We start from the raw sequence: 18724 nt of genomic DNA on the forward strand, positions 1-18724 counted from the left end.
AAAGTGTTACCACGCAGGGTAAATCAGAAATACTATATTAAAATCTGTCCACATAAGATAAACTCGCTGATGACAGATACAAGGAACAGATAGTTAAATTATGGGATGCATAAACATAAACTTAACAGAATATCGCCCTGTATGTATAGGCGGGTTGAGACAACAGATTGATGTTTCAGAGGGAATGATCAGATTTACCTGTTCATGTTTTGAAGACCGATCAGAAGAAGACGCACTGATGTCCTGCATGGCCTCGTTTGAAGAACTCATCATGGATTCTTCTCCAAAACTCCCTGGGAAACAACAACAAAAAAAGAAATGAGTCAGTCTAACACTGCTAGCTCTCTTAAATTTGGCATGATTAGTGAATTAATTACTAACCAGTACTGTTCTCCCACCAAGACTAAGTTTAAGAAGTCATTTCTGCTTTGGCCTGAGGATAAACATGAGGTAAAATACTTAAACACTTTAAGCACACTGGCTGAGTGGGCTTGGTGTGTTAAAATGAAATAGAAACGTCATAAAGCCGCGTCTTTAGCTGCCGCACGTATCGACAATAACAACAAAGATGGCGGGGTTTCTGACGCACGCTCATTTACCTGAAAAGCTACAACTCGGCAATGAAACAGAGTCCCCTCAGTTATTAGCTACCGGAAGATGAAATGCAGCAGAAGCTAGGTTGTTGTTCCTCACTTCCGGCTCCAGCGAGTAAAGGGTTACTTCACTTTTTTTCTGTTTTACATACTCTGTGCTTGGCTATGGCTTCTTTTTTCTTAACTTTCTGATTTTTTTTTACCATTACGTTATAAACAACTGTTTACTTACCTCGTCTCTCCTATGTTATCAAAATATTTTTTGTGCGCTTGTTTGAGGCTTATTATTATAAATGACAAATGTCAAAACAAAAGAAGAAGCAATTCCGCCATCTACTGAACGCACAGTGAACTGCAACATGACATTCAAAAGGGGGTGGAAATTATTCTCTATCTTTCAAAATAAACTGTTATTAAATAGTTACAAAAATTGGGAATCATTGAGTTTTCGCTTTTGTACTTTTTTTAAGCGAGAAAATGAAATTCAAAATCCCAACAAGTAAAAATTAAACTTTGTTAGCATTTTTTGCTAGCTAGCTCAAGATGACATCATTTCAAATTCCAACATCTAAACATAAATGAAATGCACTATAAATAACAGCAACAGACTGGATGGAGTTTGTAAATTAATACCATTTTTCTTTCCTATGAAATATAAACACCCAGCTGTGCTACATACATAAGAAAAAGAGGATTATTTTGAGTCAAATTAAAGGTTAGCTTATATTTATCTGCACCATCACATTGGTTATTAACTTAAGGTGACAGAGCTGTAATCTATATTCTATATTTTAGAACGATTCACTTTTAACATCTTAACTAGAATTTCATGATATAATACCTAGGTAATTCAAACGATTAAGAATCACTTATGTTTTAGTGGTGTGCTCAATGTAATTTCTAACTTCAGATTCAAAACAGTGATAGAAATCGTCTATTCTTAGCTTCAGCACATAAAAAAAAAGACAATAATGCATGTTGTTCTATAAAACATACTGCTGTCGTGTCCAAACAGCATATTTTTTTTATTGCTCAGTGTTCTGCAAGGGTATAAGAAGTTTCTTTGCGTCTTTATTGTCCTTATGTACAAGTGTAAGTTACAAACTCACAGAGCAGCTAATGTGGAAACTATGCACACATGTATACCGTTAAAATAAATATAAAAATCAAAGGAAATAAGCCGTAAAAATTTCTTAAAAAACAGTTTTGTTTTCTCTTTTTTTGCTGAAACAAATCAAAATTCCTAAAACTCACACCAAAAAAATAAAAAATAAAAATTTGCACATACATTTTGATTAATCAATCCAGCCCCACTGGGCCCACACAGACATGCAGGTACATTATGGTGCATTCAGATTTTATCGTTTCGAACCGCAGGGCGATGTGTGTACTAAACATTCAACAACTTGCTGTGGTTTGGAACAGGTAAACTATCATCAATTAAAAAAAATAAATGTATTAAACAAAGGCTGCATTTTAGTTAAGTTCTTGTATCAGGATGTACGGGTTTGTTGCTTTAAATGCTGCAAAACTTTGCACTGAGGGGGAAAAAACAGACAAAAGAATATTAAAAGGGCAGAAATAGACAAACATACAACTGTGTGTGTGTGTGTATGCAAATATGATTAGAATCCATAAGAAAAAAACAAAACAGTCCAGTAACTATTCGGTACATAGAAAGAAGTTGTAGATATTACATTTGAGCCTGCATATGCATACAAACAAACAAACAAAAAAAAAAGAAATTCTCTCAAACTACACAAGAATGTTCTGAACTCGTCTGATATGAAACCGTTTCATGGCTGCAAATAAATGTCTGCATATGAAATTCAAATTTGATAAGAGTACGTAAAAATCAGTAATCTGTAAAACATTAACTCAAGCATCCATCCGGTTAACAGCTCTGCATCTAAAACTCAAGACTTGATGCATAAGAAAAAGAAAACGAGTGAAAACAAGCTATGCTGTTTAGATCTTTAGTTTGTGACCTAAAGGTTAATATTTGTATCATGGCCGCCGACGAGGGAGAGAAGGGGCTCCTCAATTTTAGGTTCTTCACCTATTGGTCTAATATAATAATAATAATAATAATAAAAAATGCTAACTTCACCTGAGAATGCAAAGAGGTCTGTGAAAGACATTAACATGCGTGCAATTAAAACCGAAAAAGAAAACAAGCAACAATATACAAAATAGCTATATCTTTGTACATATATACTTAAAAATTACAGGTCTCTAGATACTTTCTAACTCTGCGTTTTAGCTAACGTGGCTGCACACACATGTAAAAGGAGACATGATGTACTTTAATCCAGACATGAAAGCGGCACTGCGGCCATCGCTGCGCATCTTGTAAAGTGCTCTGAAGTGTAAATAGAGACAGAATCCAAAGTTATGTCATGTAAAGTTTTTGACTCGTGTCCCCGGCATGCACACTGCTGCAGACAGACGGGGCGGCTTGGTTCATCAGCTCTGCAGTGAGATTCAGAAAACTACAACACATCTGCCTGCACACTGACACACACACACTGACACACACACACACACATGCAGGGCCTTGCAAAAGATGTCATAACCTTGGTCTAACTAGAGCTGGGCGATATTTCTTAAAAATAAAATCCCACCTTATTTTTCTTTTTCTCATACCTAATCGATTTTTTTCTTGCTTTTTTTTTTCTTAAAAATAAAAAAGGAATTATAAAGAAAAAAATATTTTCAAAAAGTGGCTTTTATTTCGGTCATACCTTCTGAAAAGTCGTACGATGGCGAAACGAGAATTTCTGTTTAACTTGGGGATTGCAGTCATAATATTAGACCAGGGGTGTCCAAAGTCGGTCCTGTAGGGCCGGCATCCTGCATGTTTTAGCACACCTGCATCAAATGATGGCTCTTTGGAGGCCTAAGGAGAACATTGACTTGCTGAGGAGGTTGTTGCTACCACCAGGGAGAGAACTGAAACATGCAGGATGCCGGGCCTACAGGACCGACTTTGGACACCCCTGTATTAGAGGAATAAGGAGGCAATTTTACCAGAAGAATGTCTTAAAATTAATTAATAAAAAAAAAGAAATGGATCATCACCCAGCACTTTATGCACTTCTTTACGTTTTATTGGGAATTTTGTGATCAACGAGAATAAATAAAATGGTTCTAAATTGGAAAGTGAAAGCAAAATGGTTTCGCGAAGAAAAAAATCTGGCATGCAGGTGTATTCACCCCCACTTTTACAACGATCCTCTCTAAACATGGCCGCCACTTTGACTGACAGCCAGGAGGCCTGTGGTGACTCTGGAGGAGATGCAGAGACCAGCAGGTCGGGTGGAACAATCCGTCGCCGGGGCAACCTGTATTTCTGAACTAGACGAACTGAGCGTTTCGGGCTACGTGCAAAACCCAGAACCCCTCTCAGCTACAAGGTGAGACATGGTGGCGACAGCATCATGCTGGGGGGAGGGGGATTCGTTAGCAGAAGACTCTTTGATGAATGAGATTATATGAAATTATGAACAGGCAGGAATTTAAGCTGTGTGACGCTCTTAGGGACCCAAAAACACATGCAGGTGTACTTGATGTGAAACGGGGGTCGGGAAGGTTTTAGAGACAAGGGGGTGGGGTGGTGCAACGAAACTGGAGAAAATCTAAGGGCTTTCGCAACGCAACGTCTACGCTTTACCAAAAGATGTGGCCGTCGGAACGTCTCAGAATTAAATCTGTTTTTTAAAAAAACTTACAAAATGACTGCTGGTGTGAAGAAACGAATCACTGTCTGAATTTAAAGATGGCATTTTAGAACGAGTAACTTCAAATACGAACACTTTCCACTGAGGTAGGATGAATCGACGGTGCTCCAGCACCAGCTCTGCAGCTATGAGGACGGGGAGGGTTAGGAGGAACGACTCGGCCACCTGCAGGGTGACGGATCCAGTCACCCTGCAGGTGGAACAATACTTGATCTTTGTTCTTGTGTGTTTAAGGAAAAAAAAAAATTAAAGCAATTTCCCGGTAACAAAGTTTCCTAATTGAATTTGATCTATGTTCCTTTTTTTCTGAATGCAAAAACAAGAAGTCCAACCATAGCAACAACGACTCTGCTGCCTGAACAGATGATGATGATGATGATGATGATGATGGAAGAGAGAAGAGGAAGACTGTAGGCTGGATCCTCAGAGGGGGGCGATCCAGCCGGCACGTTGCAGCGTCGATGACGTTTCATCAGAGTCCTGTGCGTTGCGCGCGAGTCAACGCGCGCGCTCACTCCACCGCGAAGCCGCACGTCTCCTCGATTGCCGTCAGTAGCTTGTCGTACAGTTTGTCGTAGCTCTCGTAGGGAGGAATGTCGATCCGGTTGAAGCTGGAGAAGAACGGAGGGGAGAAGGCGTTCAGCACGGCATACTGCTGTAAAACTCTTTTCAGGGTTTTTCATGTTTCCTGTTAGCGAGTTCAGTTTCAGGATGATGGATATTTTTCAAGATGGCCACCGTTTTTGAGCCTTTTAAACCAATTATGTTACCCACTTTTATTTTGACATAAAGGTGGATGGCCTTTATGTCACTTCATATGTTTTTGACTTTGGTCATCCTATTCATACAACTTTCAAGTATTAATATGTTCCAAAGTCAGATGGCAAGACTGAAACTGAGGACTTTGCCAAACTCAAACCAGTCGTCAAGAAGATGAGACACAGGCTGAGAGACGGACGTCTGATACCCTATGCTAGGTTTCAAGAGTTTGTGCTTATAATTAGCTTCTGCTAATTTTTTGTGGTTTAGTGTGACCTTATGCTATTTTTTAATGTTTTTAGCAGTTTAGCATTAGTTTCTACATATTTTTGGGTGTTTAGTGTTACCTTCTGCTATTTTTTCAATATTTTAAGCAGGTTAGCATTAGCTTCCACTGGGTTTTTTAGTGTGTTCAACAGTTTACCGTTAGCTTCTGCAAACATTTTACAATGTGCTTAGTGGTTTAGTGTTATCATCTGCTAATTTTCAAAATGGTTTTGGCAGTTTACCGTTAGATTCTACTAATTTTTATGTGCTAAGTAGCACATAAAAATAGCATAGCTTCAGTTTATGCTATTACTTTTTATGTGTTTGATGGTTAATGTCGAGGTTCTTTGTCAGTAAATTAGAGGTTAGTGAACCTGACCAAACATATATTCTCCATTACAACCAAAAAGAAAGACAAGATCAAGAAAACATATAACATTTCTATAGTTCAAATTATGTAGGCTGTGTTTTGACACCAAACACATTCATTTAATTGCCAATCTTAATGCAAAAATTTATTTTCCATGTCAATTACGGAGGCCATCTTGAACAAAATCAAGAAATTATCAGTAAATATGATTTCAAATTATGTATGATTGTACACAAAAGTGATCTGTGTTAAAAACAATAGGGACATTTAGCACAAAAATAAATTTTCTTTAACGGCATACTGTTAGCATATTGTTTTCAAAAAGCAAGCCTCTGGGAACATCTGTGTCACATCAGGTTGTTGTATTTGCACATGAAAGGTTTTGCTAAAATATTCAATTATCTGCTCCACTAATTGGCATAAACAACTAAACCTGACTGGAAAATTTTTACTTCAATCATTTGAACAATGTAATAATTTTCAATGCCTCTCATATTTGAAGAAACAAAGCCATAACTGATGTACATGTTCAATCATGACAAACTGTAGAGATATGTTTGGGATCATAAAATGTAATCTCTGCTCTCTGGGGGACGCGCGCCTCACCAGGTGTGCGCTTTGGGCAGATTATTGGCGTTGGCATCAATCTGATGGATGGTGAAGAGTCGGGGTCCTGCTGCACCTGCAATGGAAACGTACAGCAGGACTGATGAGTTGTAGTGCAGACTACAACATGCACTATGCTCTGCACATATTGTTAAAACATTTTTTTTTTTAAATAAAGTTCTGTCTACACAAGGGATTGCTGCACAGATCAGTGCTGTATATCGATCAGATGGGCGTATTGAGATACTAACATCTTACCAACTTTCAGTTACAGTTTTGGTTTAACCACATTAAAATTAAAATCATCAGACCTGAATGCGACATTATGACTGGACAGATCTGAATTTAATTTGGATGAATTGTACACGTTTGTAAAGTTCCTCCAGATGGAATTTCTTGTAATTTGGCCGATCTGACAACAAACCCTACAGTGGCCATGCCTGGCCAGCAGGTGGCGACAACGCTCACAAAACAGCTGGTGTTTTTCTCAACGCCTTTCAGTTTTTCTCATTTACTTTCTCGGTAAATTATTAAAACGTTTACTGAATCAATAAAGAAATCTCTTAAGAAGAAGTAGAACAAAAGCTAGCTGGGCGCTACACGCGGCTCCTGGCTTTCTGAAGCGATCTGCTGCAGAGCGGTGAGAGACGTTAAGCACCCTGTAAAGCCTTGAAGCCCTGCAGTGGGACTCTGGACGAGCCAGTGACGAACTGCAGCAGCCGGGCCCTCCTCTCCTCGTCGAACGACTCCACGGCTTTCCAGAACCACTTGACGATGTTGCTGTCGGGGGTGCAGTGCTTCAGCCGAGTGTTGGACTTCCAGTCGGCGATGTCGATCTTCCCCAGGCCGCACACGATCAGCTGAAAGCACAGACGTTTCGGTCGCCGTGAAACGGAGCGCGTTGAGACAAACTAAAGAGAGATGAATAACGAATGAGATGCTCTCTTAGGTGCTGCTGTACCTCTAATTCCTTCTCGTCGAAGGCCTTGAGCAGGTGCTGTGGGATGACCTCGTTGAAGCCTTTCTGGAGAGCCAGAAACTGAGCCTCGATGCCGTGGAGGAAACGCCAGTTCACGTAGAGCCTGCAGCAGACGAGTCCGGAGGAAAACAGCGTTCAGCACATTTCTCACACCAACACGGGGGAAACTGAAGACGTGGAGCTGCGCGCGGCTGTTCTGTACCTGACATACTCCTTCTTGGTGTCCTCCGTCACCGGGATGCTCTTCCCGTTGGGCTTCAGCTCATGTGGGATGATTTCTCCGTAAGCGTTGTGCTCCACGCAGAAGGTGTGGTCCAGGACCCCGGTGATGTCGTTGTCCCTGAGGAGCAGAGACTGTTTAGTACTCTGCGGACTGAACTCGGACAGAACCGCTCCGTCTCTATGCTGAGGAAACTGGATTTCACTGTCACGTAATCTCATGTCTGTCTGCAGGCTGCATTAGACGTTATCCAGTCACATTTGACATCAAACAGCCACTACCAACAAAATACCAATGAAATTATAGCCACATTGAATTGGGTTATAATTCAACTGACAAATACTTTGTTGATCCCAAAGGAAAACTAAATGTAACTCGATTATTCAAGTTTCTTCAGAGTTGCTGTAGATACTGATAACAGAGGGAAGGAATTATCTCCAGTAGCAGTCTGTGTTACAGTGAATCTGAAGAAGCCTCTGACTGAAGACACTGTACAGTAGTATGCCAGGTTGTTGATTTTAAGAAGAGTCATTCTTTGCACCATCGTCTCCAGTTGTTCTGCAGCAGCACTCATAAAATATTTTATTATTAGAAAATATATTAAACCCATTAAAACTGATAGTAGACACATATTTAATAGGTTTAAAAATGGTTCTATTTATTTTAAGGGAAAGAAAACAGAAGCTACGACAGAATCTGGAGAAAACGTTAGCAAACCGTTATTCCCACTTTTAATATTTTATTTCTATTGTCTATGACTTTTATTTCATATTTTCAGGTAACTTGAAACAATCATTCTAAATATTGTTTTAACAATTTTATTTTCTTCAAATAGATACTTTTGGTGCCGTGTTGTTAACATTTTGTGTAGATGAGTCTAGATTGACAAAGTGTTGAACTGTGAGCATCCATCCTTATTTTAAATTAATCTGAGTTATTGTTAGAGTTAAGCTGCATAATGTTTAAACTGATGGGTGATATTAAATGACTTCTTCATCATATTTACTCTCTGAATTTCCATGTTTAAAGGTGCTAAATGTACCAGAATCTCTCTGCTGTCCCTCCTCCAGTAGATACAGAAACATTTAACTCGGCTGCTCTAAGCAGGTTTTAATGAACTTTTTCAGTCTAAAATCTTAAAAGAGTTCAGTTCAAGTGAATCGGAACCTTTTAGTAAACTTGATTAAATTTGCATTTAAAATGACTTTTTATTTTATTTGGATTAGTTCTGAGCAGATAATTGTTGCAGTACATTAGCAGCTATATTCCCACCTGTTTGTTTAACTGAAAACAATCTGCTGACAACGAGATCACCAGTTTGAATAATGGCACCAAATGCATCAATATTAAAATACATCACAATGGAGTAAGTATTTATCTTGTGTCACAAAGGCTTTTTTCCCTCTGCTGCCTTTCTCAGGGGAGAGGTTTCACTGACTCGGCACCAGAGGGCGCTACAGTTAAAACTGTTGATTTGTTTTTTTTTCTCCTCTTTTTTGGTAACCATTTCTATTTATTTTTTTTTCCAAACTCCAATGCATTTTTATTTACTTTTTAAACAATAAAATTAGAGAACATGGACAAATTAAAGCAGGAGAAAATCTAAATTAATAGAATTAAAATAAAACAAAACAACTGCTTTTAAAAGTAATGTCTGATCCTGGCAACAACATCAGACAGGAAGTGACCACACTCTTGTGTCCAAGTACTTCATCATGACTTTTTTCTTCTACTTCTCTTCATGAAAACTGAGTAATAAGACTCAAACGTCCACATGTCCAGCAGTTAGTTTGACTATTGATTGATTGATCGATTCAGAAACACGTCTCTACTTACAAGATCCAGACGAGGCTGTTGTGGAGGTCAGGGTCGACGGACTCCATGTCGTCCAGCGTGATTGGTTTCCCAAGCAGCTGTTTGTAAAACGGCAACGTGAAGCCTCCGTCGATGTAGTGGCCGTGAAACACCGCCATGCCCATGATGCGGCCCACAAAGTGGAAGTACGACAGGTGTTCCTGCAGGTTACGAACACCGTTTACCTGGACTCTGATTGCTCCAGTAATGTCGCAAACGATGACGAAATCTAGCTCCTAGTCTTACAGTTTTGTGCATTCAAACAAGCCAATACGTGGAGATAATGCTTACTGGGTTGACAGCAGAGTCTGGGTTAATCTGTAGAGTGTAGATGTCGTCTCTGGAGTACTGGAACAAGCCGTAGTACGGGTTCAACATCTCGTGCGAAAGCAGGTACAACCACTCCCTGAAACACCGTTTGGGTCAGCTCAAATCTTTACGTCAAATCTGTTAAAGCGTCAACATGCGTCGTCAGAAAGACGCCTTACCGAGCAACTCCTCCATAGTCCAGTCCCTCTTCTCCTCTGAATTTTATCATCAGTCTTTTCCAAAGATCCTTCGGACGCATCTTCATCACTTGTCGATACGACTCCTGAGGGTCAGGACAGACAGCAGAACCGCACGGCCGAGTTAGCCAAACTTACAATCAAACAAGCCGCGTGAGACACAGGCTGACGTAACGTTGCTCTCAATCGTCTCACCTGGTTAAATAAAGGCTAAATGGAATATTGTTACTGGAAAGATTGGCATTTTGAATTCTCTAAAGAACGCTGTAGGACCAACGCCGACCCTGAAAAGACCCAAATACTTATGGATGTCTGGATGAAGATGGCAACATTTAAAAATCCAGTTTTAGACTGGATAATAAACTTAATAATAAATTAAAATATGAAATACAAGCACAACAATTTATTTAAGGTTGCTACGCTTTTTCGTACTTTTACTAACTTTATTGGATAAGTTTGTGTGCACCATGAAGCAATTTGGCTCACATTGTACAAGCATTAAACATAAAAACTTTAGAGGACATGAAGAGTTCACAGTTCCAAAGTTTCCAGCTCATTTAGCCATTTTGTGGCCATTTATGTTGAATTCTTGATAATAAGTTCTTTCAGTTTAGTTTTTTTCTTCAAGCACTTGGAATAAACGTGAGCTAGTTTGTAAAGCTAAATCTGCACTAAATTATCATATTTGAAAATGTTGTGATCATTTTGGTAACTTTTAGACCGTCCCATTGATGAAGAGATCATGTCGGGTTTCCTGATGGAGACGTTTGATGTGACGACGGGAGGTTTTTGAACTTGAAGGAATAGATTAAGTTAACTTTCGTTTACGTCTACGTTTTAAGAAATTATTAGCTATTATTTTGTCTGAATTGTGCTAGAAATAAACAAAACATTTTTCAAACAATCAAAAACACTCCTTGTTGTTGCTTTTTCTTGGTATAATTTTGGTTTTAGAACTTAAAAAGGCAGCGGCGGCCCTTTTTAAGAAAAAATACAAATTTGAATGACTACATGTGTGGACTAAAGTACCAGAACGATAAAGGAAAGATGGAGAAACCTACTGAGGGATAGAAAAACAGATGGACCAATAAACATGCATTGAACAAACCTTCAGACAGAGAACAAAGTCTGGAAAAGCAAATGTCTTTCATCATTCCTATTTTAATTTCCGGACTTTCCCAAACCGTGTTAGAACCCTGATTAATAGAAAGCCGCAAAAGCTGTAAGGAGCAACAATAGTGCCTATGACACCACCGTTTCCATCCATGCTGGTGGAAACCTGCAGCACCGGTTCATGCTTGAAAGCATCAGAAGAATCCACGGAGCAGGTTCGAGAACTTCCTGCTTCCACGTCAAAACGGGATGAAGTCATCGTTTTCAGAGCTCAGCTTGTAGTTAAGAACTTATGTTTGGCCATGAACGCTCGCCACTGCTGTCTTCACTCCGCTGCTCGCCCGGAGCCGCCCCCTCCCTCTCCGCCTCGCCCCCGTTACTTTAGCTGCTGAAATCACGCAGAAGGAATGCCTTTGCCTCAGCTGAACAAATGATTGGAAGAGCGAGAAAAAGAAAAAAAAAGAGTAATAGCTGCGCGGTGTTGTGAGAATCAAGAGATTTCTGCTCGCTTTTGGAAATCAAGAGGCAGGAACTCATAAAAAGAACATCTTAAAAATGCATGACACACAGGGGTTTGCACAATTTTCCCACGGTAAAATTTTAACGTCTTCAAGGCAGGTTTCCATGGAGATAAAAGCAATACAAATGAACTAAAGAGGGCAGTTTAAATTCACTACTATATATAATTTATTAGTTATTAATAAGATATTGTGATTGTATCCTACACTCTGCAGCGCAGACAAGATAAACTAAAATTTAACAAAATGTTATGCTTTGACATGTCTCTCTCAGACAGCCGGTCTGGAAAAGTTACAAAAATGATTCCCATTAAGTTTTCTGACGTTGAGCAAATAGAAATAATTTTAGTCATTCTGACCGACGTAAAACAAACTCAGTTTGGTCTGATTTAACTTCAAACAGAAAGAGAAATAATGGACTTACTTGTAAAAATGTCTTTCAGGTCTGATCTTGTAATTGTGTTATTTATATGAATCATTTTCATTTTGGTCTTTCCACATAATTGTTTCGGTTGGTCTGATGATGTAATTTTTGAATATTAACTCTCCTGTGGTTTTAAGATGCAGGGTCATTTGGCCTTCTTCAGTTTTTTATTCTGTAAAAACTGACCCCACATGCGCTTTTACGAGTTTTTTTTTGTGGGTGGTTTTGGGAACTGACGGTCTGACAAGACTTCCCCACTTTCCCACTGTCTGACCGTGACATTTGCTGCGCTCTTCCTGAGTTAAATGACTGACATTTTGCTGCTTGCGTAGCCTTTTTAACATTTTACTCTAAAGTAAAAAGTAATTTCTTGGACGGCCACTTTTCACTGTTACTTCAGTAGAAGTATGCTGAAGTACTGCTGCTCTCACTCGAGTACAACTTGTGACTCCTCTGTTGACATGGAACCATTCTCAAGAATTTCAAGCACCTGTACGATGATGCATAACGTAAAAATGCAGGTTGAATCACTGCTCCCTGGATATATTTATGCGTTTATTAAACAAATTCAGTTTTAAAGACCACTATTAAAGGTCAGGCAAAGCCTGTAGCTGAAAATCAGCATTCCTAAGTGCTTGGTGTTTAAAAGACGGCAGTTTAGTTTTCTTTTTCTTCTTCGTTTTACCTCGAAGATCTCCTCCCGGCTGACCTCGATGCGGCAGTGGCCGGCTTGCGGCTGCTGCTGTGAGAGCTCCTGCCGGAGAATCTTCAGCTTCTGCACCAGGTCTCTCTTGTACTTGGGCACCGTCAGACACTCCGCCTCTTCGGGTAGCTGAGCGGGAGACAGAGCCTGCGGAGGGACTCCGGGACCACCCTGGTCCTTTAGCTGTGGTGGATGGCTGCCGGAGGAAATGAAGACAAATGAGGAAAGATACGATTGTTTTACTCTCTATAAAAAAAGAGAAAAAAAAGTTGAAACCAAAGCTATTTCTTCCACTTGCGACATCAAAAGGTGAATGTAATTAGGAGAGCCGCGTTTTTTCCTGTTTATCGCTCTAAATCCGGTGGATGTGATGGATTTGTGTGGACATGAAGAGAGGAGGGATGTGTAGCGCAGGGAATTCCCAGACCTCTTCCTCTCATGTGTGCTTCCAACCACAGACCGGTGGAGTTTTGTCAAAAATTCCCTCTCTGCCCTCAAACTCATCGCCGGTGTTAAAACAACAGGCCTTTAAGCCCTGCAGTGAATCTGATCCCGGGTCTGTGTGAGCAGGCGAGGCGCGCTACCAGACGCTCGGTAAATAGAGCCACCAGAAAAGACGCAGAAGGGGAAATAAACCGAATAAGCAGAAACACACAAGCTCCCTCACAGCGGCCTGGCGCTCCTCGCCAGCGCTACTTATAGGGTTGTGTTTTCTCAGCTCATCAGTATCCCGGATTTTTCTTCAAATTCAGCAACTGTTTTCCTTTTTATAAAAAAAAACAGATTTGTTTAAATCATTCTTCCAGCTGTTTCTGTCTCCACTCTGTGTCGAATACTTCCCGTCTACTAGAAACTTCAAAAAGAAAGAAAAATAAAAGGGGGAAGAGGGAGGGGATGGTCGTCAAGCCGAATCCTTGAAGGTGATTTCAATGTCTTTGTTTTGCTTTAAGTAACACAAAAAAAGGGATTCAACAAAATATTTTGGATTCTTTAATTGGTTGGTGTTCCTTTTTCATGAATTCAGAGTCACAAATGGCTCTTTGGACCTTTGCACAATTAAAATAAACATATTAAGAAAAACAATAAATAAATAACAGCGCAGGAAGGAGTAAAAGTAAAATGGGTCTATATAATGACCTTCATAAATCTTATAAACAAAAAGACAAATTTGAAAAAGGTTAATGTTATAAAAGGTAAGAATCTGTAGATTCTTAAACAGAGTGAAGAACCAACTAATGTTTTTAAATATACCTGTAATAATAACGCAGGTTTTAGCTGCTTTTTCAAATTATTGAAGAGTCGTTTTCACCCCGAGTGAAAGTCAGCGCAATCAAGGAATAATTGCACTGACTTTCCACTACAGGATGACACTAAAAAAAGCAGCAATGCTTTCTAAAACTAGTTTTCTTTTCATTTGGTTGGTACTTTTTTACACATAATTTTACAGAAATATTAACGTCCTGTAAAAGACGATGCCAAAGTGTTTCATCTTTATTTAAAAACATAAATAAAATGGTGTTTCTTTAAAAATAACAGATTCAAAAATAATAAGTTGTCTTTTCTTTCTCCAAAAGGTAATGTCACATTTGTGGCTCTGAACGAGTTTTTCTCAGCTGGACTCAGGGTGAAAACGACTCTTTGGACTGTAAAGGCTGCAGACCAGCTGGAAGTTAACTTATTTTATCCTTCCAAACTTGTTCATTTGTGTTTATTTGTTCAGTAACTCTTAACGACTAAAAGTACACGTTTTGCTCATTTATTTGCAGACGGCGCAGTTTTAAAGTCCATTAAAGTGGCAATAAAAATAATTGCGAGAAACCAGTCCAGGGGAATCATACCATCAATATAACTGGGTGTAAAGTATTTACGCTGGCCTGTAACATTCCTTATTTCCACAGAGGACGTTAGTGCCATCGTCCATTTATCGACATCCAGGCAAACTAATCAGTATGCTATTGATTTTGGGCCGCATCGTCCAGCCATTTTACTATTTTCAACTAAACCCTCAGCTGTTCTGAGGAGGGAGAGAAAAGGACAAAAGCATGTTGGACAAAAATAAACCATAATCCAGTTTGGGGATTTAGAAAACTCAAAGGGTTCAATTTCTTCTTCTTCTGTTGAGAGAGAATCAGATCAAGTCTGGACAAAGGTGAGCTCTCTAGTGTTGGCCTGCTCCAGCCCACACTGTGGTGTCTGTGGTGAAACGCCTGGGTGGGCTTCAGAAAAACATATTCTTTCCTCCAGCAGGACGGCAGCCCTCATTTTCCTTTGAGAAGACGCTGAGCCAGCAGAGGACCTCTTTAGAAAAGGCTACTGTCCTCCGCCGGGAGGGGAGAATCGGCGCTGCAGTCGGCCAGACAGCAGGCAGCGAACCAAGTGTGATAGATGATGGAGGAGAGGCCCTGTGAGGCGGGAGAACACAGTCCTCCACCAGCGCTTTGGGTCTCCAGCTCAGTGGGTTTAAAAGTAGCCCATGTATCTATTTGGGCTCCCCGGGCTACATGGCTGCAGTGTTTTCACTACTGTATCCCCTGTATAATCAAGTCCACTGCTATTTATTTCCTTGGCAGACGCCGGAGCTTCTCTCATGTTAAAGAAAGGGTAAGACTACAGCGCAGCAGTCTTGAAAACCACTTTAGCAAAGCAAGGAAAGATGCCCTAAAACAAAGTAGAAGGACTTTGTGTCGATTATAAGACTCAGGAACCATGTAATAAAACAAAACTTTAACGAACAGGTTATTTTGAGGGGATAGCATTAAAGTTCATCCTGAGTTAGTTCCCAAATATGACGGCAAATGCAGAAAACATAAAACCAAAAAGCCAAGTCATACTGCAAAAGCTACTTGAAACTGGGACTGGAACTAATGATTATTTTAGTAGTCGATTATTCTGTCTGTTATTCTGACAATTAACTGGTTATTCTGACGATTAATCGATTATTCTGACGATTAATCGATTATTCAGACGATTAATTGGTTAAAAATTGGCACATTCTGCTGATTTTTTATTTAGCCACTTAATTGTACAATATTAGAAATACATTAAAAGATCCAAATAAGTATTTTCAATATCTTTTTGAAATGAGAAAATAAGCAACAACAAAAAAAATTAGGAGAAATAATTAATTGGACAGCAAAAGATGCTTAAACAGAGATTTAATTTTTATTTTTTATTTTTACAGAATTTGAACCAAATGAAGCTAAAACTACAACTTGAGGAGTTCTGGGTAAAACATATCTGATGACAGGCTTTTTTTATTTTATCTTAAATGCAAATTAAGACTTTTTTGTAAAGTCTTGGCTTAATTACTTTTCTGATCGTTTTGTTCTTTCATCAAATGGCAGCACTTTAGAGTCTGCATACTCCAATTAGCGATCAAATACTGAATTAGCTGACAATAATTTCAACAATCAATTAATGACAATTAATCTGATTAATTGTTTCAGCCCTAATAAAACATAAGAAAACTGTCTTGAATTCAAAATGGCTGATAGTTTTCAGTAAACGCTGGATGAGACGGATGGAAAAACATTGTGAAGATTCGCCTGAACTGAATGGCCTGCAGCTGAACCTGCAGAGTCGAGATACGCCTTGATCCTCTTAGTTTATCTGCACTGCGTCTTTACAAAGACTGCATGATAACGAGAGCTCATCTGCATGTGGCTCCTTTCACACATTCGTTGAAAAGTGGCATGATGGCTGGCTGACTAAAGCGGTGTGAAAGCCACAGCAGCTGCACTCTAGAGACCAGAGAGTCAACAGGAGCCTCTAGGAGAACCTTCAGACTCTCACCTCTCTACCGTACAGCAGAAAATACCCAGGAAATGCCTCAGACATGCCAATGAAAAACTGACCTCTAACATTTTCTCAAAACAGCAAATTACTTCAGAAATAAAAACAAGAGAAACTGCAGGACAGGAGAAGAAGACTTACTGTGATGAACAAAGTGTCTACTGAGTTCAACAGGTCTGCTGTGTGAACAGCAAGAAACGATAAAGATTTGCAAATCAGTCAGTCACAGATATGACAGCACCTGCTGTAAGTCAACAGAAATCCAGTGGATAGCATACTGTCAGCAACAAGAGGAAACATTCAACTTGTGGACTTCAGGGTGCTGCACCTGCACATATGCAGCACTTTGCACAAGTTTCAATTATTTTATTGGGACACGTTGTGACACGTTCAAAGATTGAGGCTAAATACAATGTGACAAAATGTGACAAACGTAAAGATGTGTAGATATGTTTGAGGGGCACTGTAAAAGTACAATCCCTTTATCACAGCAACAAAAACCTGAATTTATCCGACTTTGTAGAGCTAATTTCCTGGTGTTTTCAGTCACAAGTCTTAGACGTGCGTGAATTTGTTTTGTCAACCCAAAAGTTGGTGTTTGCACTCGTCCTCCACAGGTTAAATCCGACGCGCGCATACACACACACACACACACACACACACACACACGTGTATATATATATATATATAGGACCAAACACACTCAACACTTCTTAAAACATCAGTGCAAATATTGATGTACATGTCAGGAAGATTTACAGCTTGGTTGGGAAAACACCGAGCCACTGATGCCCATCTAAAAATACCCTCTCCAAACACTGATGTAATCTCTCAAGCAGATTTTTTCTGGCGGTGCAAAAGAAGGAAGCAGAGTATGTGAGAGACAGTGTGGTACACCACAGCCGTGCAGATGTGTCTGACTGTCTGACAATTCAAGGCCTTCACCATCTCAGGTAAAAGGCAACAGTCGTAGTCAGATCTAGAGCAGCAGAGAGCCGAGGTGCAAATTGTGCAAAATGTCAGCTCAGTTCGAAAATGCACAATCTGTTAATCTTGCAGACAAAACAAAAGCTTTCTGTTTGGAGGGTTGTATGAAAAATGTCAAAAACAAAAGCCGTGTAAAAATGTGTGGCATTTTAGCAATGGAAGGAGATTTGATAGACGCAACTTCTGTGCAGTTTTTATGCCAAAGTGGAATAAAACATATTTGAAAAACACAATAAAGTTATTTTCTCAGCTGCCATTTTATGAGTCTAGATGAAGTAAATGGTCATTAGAGAATCTGAAAATTATGGAAACTGAAATTATGAGAAAGTTAAACAGTTTTATTATTCTAAATAGGAAAAAATTACATATCTTCACAAAAAAAAAAAAAATTCTAAATGAGAGTTTGTAAATAGAGACGATAGCAACGGGGTTTAGGTATTTAAATAGGATTTTTTAAATTTGTTTTTGGTTTATCCAAAGCAACTCATATAGTTATAGTTAAATGTAAAAAACAAAATCTAAGTTTCCTTTTCAAACCACCACAAGATGACATCATAATATAACCCTGTTAAACATCAAGTATATTTCTCCAAACCTATTTGGTAAATTGTGCATGAAAACAAAACAAAAAAAGCTTTAAGAAGAGGTTTTTTTTAATAAACACTCAAAAATAGCATTTGAGGGTTGACTCAAACTCAAACACATCTCTTCTGTCTTTGTGGGTCCTGTGTTTAGTGCCATGGCCTTTGTCGCTTAATCTGTAAATCATTTAACCGCATGGTGAGCAGACAGTCCAGGTGTAGTGCATTTTGGAAAAGGAGAAAAAAAAGGGGGGGAATACTGAATGTTTGGTGATTGGGATCAGATTCTTTCCATTCGGAGAAAACAAATCCTCATTAAGGCTTTAATGGTTTGATCACAGCCTCTGAAACGTGAAGAGGAATAAATGCTCTGAAGCAGCAACCAATGACATAGTAACGACCAATAACTAACACCTGCCAATAATTTAATACTTATTTTTTAAACCGAAATACTCATTACCAGTAACTGTGTAAAACAATTAGGTCATATGACCATGGTTCACCTTTAGGCCGCGCACTGTGAGCGTCCATCTTTTTGAGACTAGAAGAGACAGAGTGACACAATAGCAGCATCTTTTTCCTGCCTAGTGATAAGTACTGTAATCTTATATTCTGGTGTGAATTAAAAACAAAATCCAATCAACAGGCGGAAGAGATTTTAGTTGAAAGGCGTAAAACCAGAGAGCATTTAGAGGAGCCATAACCCACAGAT

The 18724-nt window shown here is 39.2% G+C and overlaps 1 protein-coding gene across 1 annotated transcript in view; it reads right to left on the bottom strand.

Annotated features, from left to right (window-relative positions):
• Positions 1 to 4316: 4316 nt before the first annotated feature.
• Positions 4317 to 18724, bottom strand: part of LOC103130484 (E3 ubiquitin-protein ligase SMURF2) — a 48421-nt gene continuing 34013 nt past the window's right edge. Inside the window, exons 13-21 of the mRNA XM_007541883.2 lie at positions 12635 to 12848; positions 9877 to 9980; positions 9680 to 9794; positions 9371 to 9549; positions 7517 to 7654; positions 7297 to 7417; positions 6994 to 7195; positions 6336 to 6411; positions 4317 to 4944 (exon numbers count right to left, since the gene is read on the bottom strand). Of these exons, the coding sequence (XP_007541945.1) occupies positions 4845 to 4944; positions 6336 to 6411; positions 6994 to 7195; positions 7297 to 7417; positions 7517 to 7654; positions 9371 to 9549; positions 9680 to 9794; positions 9877 to 9980; positions 12635 to 12848 (1249 nt within the window). The 3' untranslated portion in view covers positions 4317 to 4844. The remainder of the gene's footprint in view (positions 4945 to 6335; positions 6412 to 6993; positions 7196 to 7296; positions 7418 to 7516; positions 7655 to 9370; positions 9550 to 9679; positions 9795 to 9876; positions 9981 to 12634; positions 12849 to 18724) is intronic.

This window comes from Poecilia formosa, unplaced genomic scaffold (genome assembly GCF_000485575.1).
Source record: "Poecilia formosa unplaced genomic scaffold, Poecilia_formosa-5.1.2 Scaffold638, whole genome shotgun sequence".
NCBI lineage: Eukaryota > Metazoa > Chordata > Actinopteri > Cyprinodontiformes > Poeciliidae > Poecilia > Poecilia formosa.